Source organism: Diaphorina citri, unplaced genomic scaffold, assembly GCF_000475195.1.
Source record: "Diaphorina citri unplaced genomic scaffold, Diaci psyllid genome assembly version 1.1 scaffold2016, whole genome shotgun sequence".
Lineage (NCBI taxonomy): Eukaryota > Metazoa > Arthropoda > Insecta > Hemiptera > Psyllidae > Diaphorina > Diaphorina citri.
In genome coordinates, this window is record NW_007379442.1 from 41287 (window position 1) to 51833 (window position 10547).

The 10547-nt window shown below is 38.2% G+C and overlaps 1 protein-coding gene across 1 annotated transcript; it reads left to right on the forward strand.

The window, feature by feature from the left end:
* Positions 1 to 8919: 8919 nt before the first annotated feature.
* On the forward strand, positions 8920 to 10306 carry LOC103517958 (the record flags this gene model as incomplete). Its single annotated transcript, XM_026829875.1, has 3 exons — positions 8920 to 9225; positions 9517 to 9696; positions 10099 to 10306. Coding segments are annotated over exons 1-3 (464 nt in total), but the record flags the coding sequence as incomplete, so codon positions are not given.
* Positions 10307 to 10547: the final 241 nt, after the last annotated feature.

Sequence of the window (10547 nt, forward strand, 5' to 3'; positions counted from 1 at the left end):
GACTTTGGACTTTCTTTCAAACTGATTCCGACTGATCCGACAAGATCAAATTGGCCTACTCACTTGTAGTAGTTGCAGTCCGTTCTCGGGTTTACAATTCATTCTCTTGAAAGCAGAAATAGCAGAATATGAATTTCTCCACAGCCTACTAATCAATGGAAAGTGTATCACATTCTAAACGTCTTAATCTGTGTGAACAGTAGCAATACAGTAGCTCAGCTGACTAATTGAAGCTAATGCGTTTCACATTAGCATCGCTTCCAAAGATTTCAGAAAGATCAAAGATGCTGCAAAGAGATACACTAAATTACTAAATAGTAAATACCATACTAACAGAAAAAAACTGACTAATAAATACTAACAGCGAAAATAAATACTAAATAGTATACTGCGCAGAGTATACTAAATGCTATAATAACTGCAGAGATAATTTTATTATAGTAGTCAGAGGAGAAGGGTAGTTGAAAATCAAGGGGAATCAAAAACCGGACCGACCCTATAAAATTAATAGTCTCGAAATTGAGAAAGTTAACAGTTTGGGCCCTGATTTAGGGGGTGGGAATTTAGCGGTCACGAGATACTGGTGTAATACCGCATTAAAAGAATTACAAACAAACTATGCGACTGATACCGTACCGATAGATCGTGCTCGATTTTCCTGAGGATTTTTATTTCACAGTACTGTAAAATTGCGTTACTGGTACAATACAACATCACAAGTATTACAAACACCCCGCGCCACTGACACCTCGATTTCCCTGAGGATTTTCATTTCGCAGTACTGTAAAATTGCGTTACTGGTACAATACCACATCACAAGTATTACAAACACCCCGCGCGACTGACACTACAAGATAGTGCTAAATTTCGCTCAGGACTCTTAATCAGCGGATTACGAAACCGTCAGAGTGTAAAATGGGGAATTAACGCCGTTTATACACGCCAGGTGAGTATCTACTAAATTAATAATCATCTATGCGGTGATGCCACACTGTGCAGGTTGAATGATTTGTGAAATTTCTTGAAAAACGCAATGGACCTTGTCAACTGTGCCTGTGGATAGGTCATCTATCTAGAATCTGGGGAAGAAAAGAGGGGGGGATAGGATTGGATCCTGGATTAAAACCGGGAAAGTCACTTTACGAACTGTAATTTAACTCAAATAAAAAGGCAAGCACTTCAATCGATTGGTGGTATGCGCGATATACAGAATGATTTTCATTTCATTTTATACTCTAGGCCCTTCATAAACTTCACATTACACACATTGTAGAATTAAGGAAGGAAAGCCTTTAAAAATACTGCACCATCATTACAGTGGTTGTTGTGACGTCAAAACTTGGCGAAATATGCAAAGTTTTACTTTAAGCTCTCTGGAGCAACTTTTTGCTTTCAGAAAAGCAACAAAGCTTAGGCACATCAAAAATGGAAAGGTGGATACCCTAGCCCTAGAGAATCCTATAACATTCTAGAGTAATCTAGAGAGTCCCCCTCACGGGATCAATTCAATGGTTGACCGCACAGCAATGTTGTGGGAGATGTGGGAGGATCAGGAAATGACATTTTACACACAACATTCCAACGATAATTCCAATATGCCCTCCAGGAATTTCAGGATATGAACTTGATCATTACAGTGGTTGTTGTGACGTCAAAACTTGGCGAAATATGCAAAGTTTTACTTCAAGCTCTCTGGAGCAACTTTATGCTTTCAGAAAAGCAACAAAGCTTGGGCACATCAAAAATGGAAAAGGTGGATACCCTAGCCCTAGAGAACCATATAACATTCTAGAAAGTCCCCCTCACGGGATCAATTCAATGGTTGACTGCACAGCAATGTTGTGGGAGACGTGGGAGGATCAGGAAATGACATTTTACATACAACATTCCAACGATAATTCCAATATGCCCTCCAGGAATTTCAGGATATGAACTTGAGAGCTGATCTAGCTGAACTCCTATTAGAAATTGCTTTCAGAAAAGCAACAAAGCTTGGGCACATCGAAAATGGAAAAGGTGGATACCCTAGCCCTAGAGAACCCTATAACATTCTAGAAAGTCCCCCTCACAGGATCAATTCAATGGTTGACCGCACAGCAATGTTGTGGGAGACGTGGGAGGATCAGGAAATGACATTTTACACACAACATTCCAACGATAATTCCAATATGCCCTCCAGGAATTTCAGGATATGAACTTGAGAGCTGATCTAGCTGAACTCCTATTAGAAAGAGACTGTCATGGATTCTGCCAGCTAAGGTGCTCACGATTGGAGCTCATTAAAATAATTGATGCCCTATTCAAGCTGATTGCAAGATTTTCGAGCCGTCCGTTAGAAATGAACACAATAGATGAATAGACCTCATTTAAAACTGCAACTAGTCAAAGTGAAGTGCTTTTTAAAGAAGAAATTAAGTACTATTGGATGGTATGAAGGTTTTAATAAAACAATTCTCATCCAAAACAATCAGAATGGCACAAAAGTCAAACACCAAAACGAAGGAACTTGAAAATGCAGTGAACCCATACATATCAACAATGTCTGAAAGTCATTGCTATCTAACAAATAAAATAGTAAATTGGTAAGTAGTAAATAAATAAAAAGAGCGAGCCGTCCGTTAGAAATGAACACAATAGATGAATAGACCTCATTTAAACTGCAACTAGTCAAAGTCAAGTGCTTTTTAAAGAAGAAATTAAGTACTATTGGATGGTATGAAGGTTTTAATAAAACATACATTCTCATCCAAAACAATCAGAATGGCACAAAAGTCAAACACCAAAACGGAGGAACTTGAAAATGCAGTGAACCCATACACATCTGAAACATCAACAATGTCTGAAACTCATTGCCATCTCATAAATAGAAAAATTAGTAAGTAGTAAATAAATAGATTCTGCCAGCTACCCTTACAAACAATAAAACAACAGCATGAGTCATGTTAGTAATAAAGCAAGAAGTACAAGACTGAAACAGTCTCTTGAAGGAACCATGTAAATTGCAGGCTATGAAACACATTATTAAACATGGAAGACTAGAAGAAAACACACACAGAATAAGGTGGCAACTAGTCAAAGTCAAGTGCTTTTTAAAGAAGAAATTAAGTACTATTGGACTGTATGAAGGTTTTATTAAAAAATTACATTTTCATCCAAAACGATCAGAATGGCACAAAAGTCAAACACCAAAACGGAGGAACTTGAAAATGCAGTGAACCCATACACATCAACAATGTCTGAAAGTCATTGCTATGATGCTATCTAACAAATAAAATAGTAAATTAGTAAGTAGTAAATAAATAAAAAAGAGTATATGTAAAATGGTAAATAGTCCTTACAAACAATAAAACAACAGCATGAGTCATGTTAGTCATAAAGCAAGAAGTTCAGGACTGAAACAGTCTCTTGAAGGAACCATGTAAATTACAGGCTATGAAACACATTATTAAACATGGAAGACTAGAAGAAAACACACACAGAATAAGGTAAAACGCGGATAAAACACAGAAGACACCGCGAATATCGCGTACAAACGTAACGAACTGTGGAAACTAGAAAGACCAAATTGGAAGTCATTTTGTGGTGGGTGAACCGGGCTTTCGATAACAACGAAACAAGAGTAGAATAAAGCCCTGTTTTTCATTGCAACGCCGAGTTGATGCGTGTTTTTCATTTCACTTCCCCTCTTGGCGTATCTCTCTTTTTTTTTTTCAAGAGGTTTGACAGAGGGAACTGTAACTGCTATGGTCTTATCGTCCCGAAATCGAAGAGAGAAGGAAGACAGAAAGGCAAAAAACGGAAGCTATCTCGAATCAGCAATAACTTAGGTTCAGAGTTCAATTTAGTATTTAGTAGATATACACTAAGATCATAAATTGTGCAGGTAGTCCATACTTAGTACTTACCTACCTACTTACTGAGGTAAATATTTTCGCTTGAATATGGTTCAAATACCTGCTACCTCTACTTTAAACAGTTAATAGACAGGCAGATCTACACAACCAGGTATCTAGGCATAATAGCTAGGAGTTTTCGACCAGTGGTTTTCAACATGGCTTTCACAGTGCGTCCCCCTTTTTAATGTCCTAAGGCGGTCTCTTCTTGATCCTTTGTGTGCAGCGTCCACTTGCACTGACTAAGACTATTCCTCGTCCTAATAATTATGTAGTCACAACTAAACTAAATTTTCGAGGATTTTAGATAATAGATCAGTTGCGCTTACCTAGGTGATGTTTCAAAGTCATAGAGCAGGAAAAATGAGGACCAACGGAATTTTTCTTTTTCTTCTACCACCTCTAGATTCCGAGATAAATCGATTTAAAAAATACCGGTAAATCGTGAACTTTGACGTCACGGCATACGCTCCCGTACACGATGACGTCACATCAAATCTATCTACCTAACTGACCTACTGTACTACTCTCCACATAGGTACCTAGGTACTAGGTATGTAGGTAATAGGTATACCTAATGTATGCTTCCGCGAACAAAGAATATTCATATCAAGTACCTACCTAATATGAGTACAAACTGAAATTTCAAGTTCAAATTACATATGTACCTATAGTTACCCACTTATAATAGATCAGTTGCGCTTACTTGGGTGATGTTTCAAAGTCATAGAGCAGAAAAAATGAGGAAGACCAACGGAATTTTTCTTTTTCTTCTACAACTTCTAGATCCCGAGATAAATCGATCTAAAAAATACCGGTAAATCTTGAACTTTGACGTCACGGCATACGCTCCCGTACACGATGACGTCACATCAAATGTTCCGAGCAAAGCTTCCTCGCAGGCAACACATTAATGTGTTTGTGCGCATACGTTTCTGCGCATTTCTTTCTGCTCCTCCCCAAGCGTGCTTGCATACTGGCGCTACCTAGCGGACAAAAAAAAAAAAAAAACAACTGCGTAAAGTCGGACGTCACACATCTTTGAACTTTCATTACAACGGAAAATAAAAATTGAATATTCGACCCGGCATAAAAACGGACTATAGGTACCTAGGATACTCAGATAGGTAGATTAGGTAGTTACTCACCCAGTATCGGTATACCTACCTACTGCTGAAACTACTAAGATAGTACTATAGTTCCTACTTACCCACAAAGATAGCGGTACTGTTGTGGTTAGGATCATAAGGACACATTGCTTGACCCGCCTTCTCCTTCTCCAAAGTGTAGGCACCAGTCTGAAACAAGAGATAGGTTAGGTTAGGCAAGGTTAGGTTCGGTTAGTTTAGGTTTGGTTAGGATAGACGCCAAAAGTTTTAGGAGACTTAGGATGGAAGAACCCTATTTTCTATTTCTGGGTTATTTTTCCTGATTTAGGGAGTTGGAATGCTATATTAAAGTATCAAGCTTCTTGACACGGACGGTGTGTTTATGTACTGGGCCGAGCTAGGCCATTGTCGGTCTTTAAGCGTGTAAAGTTGGCGGGAAATTCGAAATTTTGACTTTTTTCCGCAACTCGTACAATCTGAATTCATTTTTTACTTTTTATCTCTAGTTTGCACGTTTATGTTATACTTTTCATTTACCTATATTAGATATTAAAAACAAGCGAATTACAAAGCAAACAAAAATAAATATAAAATAAATTTTAAAAATTGCCGCCGGGACAGCTATCCCACGTCGTCCGAGCTCATCTCAGCCGCAGTACATAAACACACCGGAGTTCCTTATTGGAGTTTCGGAACCCAGTCATTCGATTGTGCTTCCTCTGTACGGTACCCCTAGTTTTTTTTCTCCAGTGTAGGTATTTGCTATTTGTCTGTAGGAGAGAAGACAGCAAGGAGCAAAATAAAAGACAGCAAAAAATCCACAAAAAAAGAGGAAAAAATCATCTTTCAAAGGTTTTCTTCTTCTCGATCTCAATTCACTCATTGCTTACAAAATATCCGAACGTTGCTATTTGGAGAATAAAACGAAATGAAGGTAGGGGAAGGGTGGGCAAAACGGCCAGTGCGGGCAAAATGGACTTTGGTGAAATCTCCACTGTCTTGTGCTGCACTCTCACGGGACCTCTGTCAATTAGGCCGTACGCATCTGATTATTGTTTTGATTTAATTTCTGGACCCAGAGTCATTTAGTTTGCGAGTTATCTGCCGTCATGTTAAATGATAGTGTCTCGATGTTATTTTGAGGAGTGCATTTTTTGATCATCAAAATTCAACGGTAAGTGTTATGCTTTATTTCTTAATTTTGTTCAATAGTAAATTTTATGAGTGTCATTTTGCAGTGCTTACCTTTTGTTTCAGTGCTTTCTATAAATCAAAAAAGTGATATTTTCTAGGAATACGAAGAACGGGCAAGATGGCCACTTTGTTAGCCGGGCAAAATGGACAGACTACTCAGAGTGTCCATTTTGCCCACACCACTTAACTACATTCTAAAAGTTGTTTTTTTTTTATTTTTTATGTGATAGTCTTTTTACTTCTTCTAGGTATCTAGTATCTATAAAACATTTTGTTAATATAATAACAAGTTGTACCTTTATTTTGTTTCATAATTTTGGAAAATTCTCTGGGTGGGCAAAATGGACAGGGGTGTCCATTTTGCCTACCATGTGCGGGCAAAACGGTTTTTTGTAGAGGTCTAGGAGATGGCGTTTTATGACGGATATGGAATGTTTAGACGTGAGCAAGTGCTACCACATGAAAGAAATGTTAATGTGCTACCATATGAAAACTCAAAGGGTTCAAAAACGTATGCTATAAAAAATACAAAAATCAATTTCCCTTAAGGTGTCCGTTTTGCCCACCCTTCCCCTACGATTCACTGCACCAATAATCAATTAATCATACAATGAAATTGTCTGAAGATAAATATTGTACGGTAAAAAGTTTCGCGTGTACCCTAGTTCCGCACATGTACCCACCAGACTTTGTAAGGAATTAAAATCGCTCATTTCTTCGGCAGATATGTAGGCAAATATCTTTCCATATCCTCCTGCTACTATACGAGAGACGTAGGTATTACGCCAAAACAAGATCTTTTACATTTTAGATACGAGTATTATTAAAAAACACAAGCCAAATTTGTTCAAGAAAGGCGGAGTTATGCTTTCTCACTCTTTTCCAAGTCAAAACTTTGGTAACTAGTTCCGCACATGTATATACCCACCAGACTTTGCAAGGAATTGAAATCTCCCATTTCTTCGGCAGATATGTAGGCAAATATCTTTCCATATCCTCCTGCTACTATACGAGAGATGTAGGTATTACGCCAAAACAAGATCTTTTACATATTGGATACGAGTATTATTAAAAAACACAAGCCAAATTTGTTCAAGAAAGGCGGAGTTATGCTTTCTCACTCTTTTCCAAGTCAAAACTTTGGTAGAAATGCTTTTCACCCTTATTCCTGTGATGTTATCTTGATCTTTGATAATAGAAATTTAGGTAGAAATGCTTTTCACCCTTATTCCCGCGATGTTATCTTGATCTTTGATAATATCTTGATTTTATTCCATTTTTTCGATTTCATGCCTTGATTTCATCAGAGCAATAAGATTCTGCAAAACTTTGGTAGAAATGCTTTTCACCCTTATTCCTGTGATGTTATCTTGATCTTTGATAATATCTTGATTTTATTCCATTTTTTCGATTTCATGCCTTGATTTCATCAGAGCAATAAGATTCTGCCCCAAATGACCACCTCGAAATGATACAAGACGTAGGGTTTCTAAAATTAGGGTTGGGACATCGAGACGAAAACATCGATGTTCGATACATCGATGTTTTTAAACTTCGATATATCGAGTATCCGATGTATCGTAATCAAAAACATCGATGTTGACATCGATGTTTTTGTTCCGATGTATCGATGTTTTCAAAACATCGATGTCGATGTCCCAACCCTACAACAAAGACAAAGAATTAGTAATATTATCATCAATGGAGTAAAACAAGAGAAGAATGAAGATGTGTACAAAGGACGAAAACATCGATGTTCGATACATCGATGTTTTTAAACTTCGATATATCGAGTATCCGATGTATCGTAATCAAAAACATCGATGTTGACATCGATGTTTTTGTTCCGATGTATCGATGTTTTCAAAACATCGATGTCGATGTCCCAACCCTATCTAAAATTCATGTCGCTAATGAGACTCGAACCGCAAGTAACCCCGTCCCCCGATATTCCGAATAACGAGTCCAAAATTCCATTTCTCAGCTTCTGGGGTTGGTATGATTTTTTTTTTTTTGGAAATAGAAAATTATAGTGAAAGTATTGTGCAATTCACTGCACACCAGGCATACTTCCCCCACCCAATAAGAAGAGATGCGCCCGATTATTTTCAGTTTTTTAATCGGCGCAAACTTTTGATACGATGCCAACATTTTCATTGAAAAACATTTTCCTGAGAAAATCGAGAAAGGAGAGAGGTGGAATAATGTTACCTAGTACCTAACTATGGCTGTTGGGAGGTGAGTAAGTAGGTATTAACGGTAGACATGTAAAGCTATGTCCACAAGGTAGACATGTAAAGCTATGTCCACAGTCCACACATAGTCGACAGCCCGTCAATGGATGTCGACTGAAAGCGTCCATAATACCTACTGACGCGACAAAATAGATTCAACTCTTCGATCAACCGTCGACTATGTGAGCCTCTATAAAGAGCAATTTTGTTTTTCTGGACCTCTATAAAGAGCAATTTGTAGAAACTTGTATTCTGTCGAGAGCGGTTTGTTTTTCTACCCCCTTCTTTGCCTGCTGTATGAGGCTCGGATCCAGGACCTCTATAAAGAGCAATTTGAAAATTTAGAACCTCTCTAAAGAGTAGATTATTTAAAGAGCAAACCTCTATAAAGAGCAAAATATTGCCGGTCCCTTGGATTGCTCTTTATCCAGGTTCGACTGTATATCATTCTCTCCATCGCATCGGTTCCAAATCTTTTTAAACTTCCTTTTTACTTATGTTCGTTTTTTAACGGCTGTTCTTTCTTCTTTTGTATTTTTCATTTTGCTTGATTTTGAGACATTTCTACACATTTTATCATTTCTACACACTTTTACACGACTTTGAAAGTTTAAACTTCGATATTTGGGTACTCTTTTAGCTAAAAATTCCTCCTCTTTTGTGTAACAAAGTTCTTCTATGTATAGTTTGTTGTGGTTCAATATCTGATCTGTTTTACCATGGAGACAGCTAGTGTTTATGATGTGGTAATACCACATAACGTGGTCTTCTACACAATAAATAACTTACTTCAAGGTAAGTAAAGCCTAGCCATTCTTCCAGGGAACGTTAAACAAGACTATTAGGCGCAGTGCACACTGGAGAAACACGTTTCATCTGTCAATACACAGTGAATTTCATGAAACTCGGTTTCACCAGTGTGCACTCCTCTGTGTTAACCTTATGTACGACGGGTTTCATGAAACACGTTACTAGTGTGCATACTCCTCAATGTAGTTCAGAACGAGCCAAATCCAACATAGAGATCATTACTCTGATGAAAATGAGACCTTTTTCTTCAAACAAAACAATAATTATCATTTCAAGGTCATCGCCAGCTGCTCAAGGCCATTCTGGTATGCACAGTATGCCTGTTCCTACAGGAGGCATACAATCATATGCGTCTGTCCCGCAAAGTCTCGTCATTATCTCGACCAAAAGTCTCGAGTGACGAGATGACAGCTCTCGCATCTCGCATGGACAAAACATTGGAGGATATTGTGGCTGACCAAACTGATGTCCAATATTTGGTACACTTGTTCGACACATATAAAGGGAATCAGGTAAGTGACCAAACTGATGTCCAATATTTGGTACACTTGTTCGACACATATAAAGGGAATCAGGTAAGTGACCAAACTGATGTCCAATATTTGGTACACTTGTTCAACACATAAAGCACAAGGGGAATTTTCATATGGCCATTTGGGGATTCGACCTAACCCTGAACTCCATACTTATTTTAGGCTCATACAGTCAACATTAAACTTTTTTTTCTCCTCTCTACTTGAAAAGTTGCATTTCGGCTCTTAGTTTTTTGGTATCACCAATATTCTTGTATATATTATGACCAACACTATCAACAGCTCATTTGGTACTTCCAAGATTCATATTGCTTCCTCCTTGTTTCCCAGACAAATATCGTGTCTCGACTCAAGACAAACATGTACGCGAGTTACGTGGATGAGACAGACTACGCAGGCGCAGTGCAAGGCGGGACTATTGCTGCTGAAGATGCTGCACTGATCAGCAATCAGCACAATGCATCTCATCTCCTAGCAGGGGACATTGCGGGTCCCGGCCAATGCTGGGCGTTCCAAGAACAAGCGAGGGTAATGTATATATCTACTTTTCGGAAATCGATCATACCTACAACTTTCGTAGATAAATAACTTTCTACAATGATAGTTCAGTGGACTGCCAGAGAATGCAGAGATGACTCAGAAAAACCATCGTTAAGGTAGAAACACACTACCATCACATCACGTGACCTAGTTCAGTGGACTGCCAGAGAATGCAGAGATGACTCAGAAAAACCATCGTTAAGGTAGAAACACACTACTATCACATCACGTGAC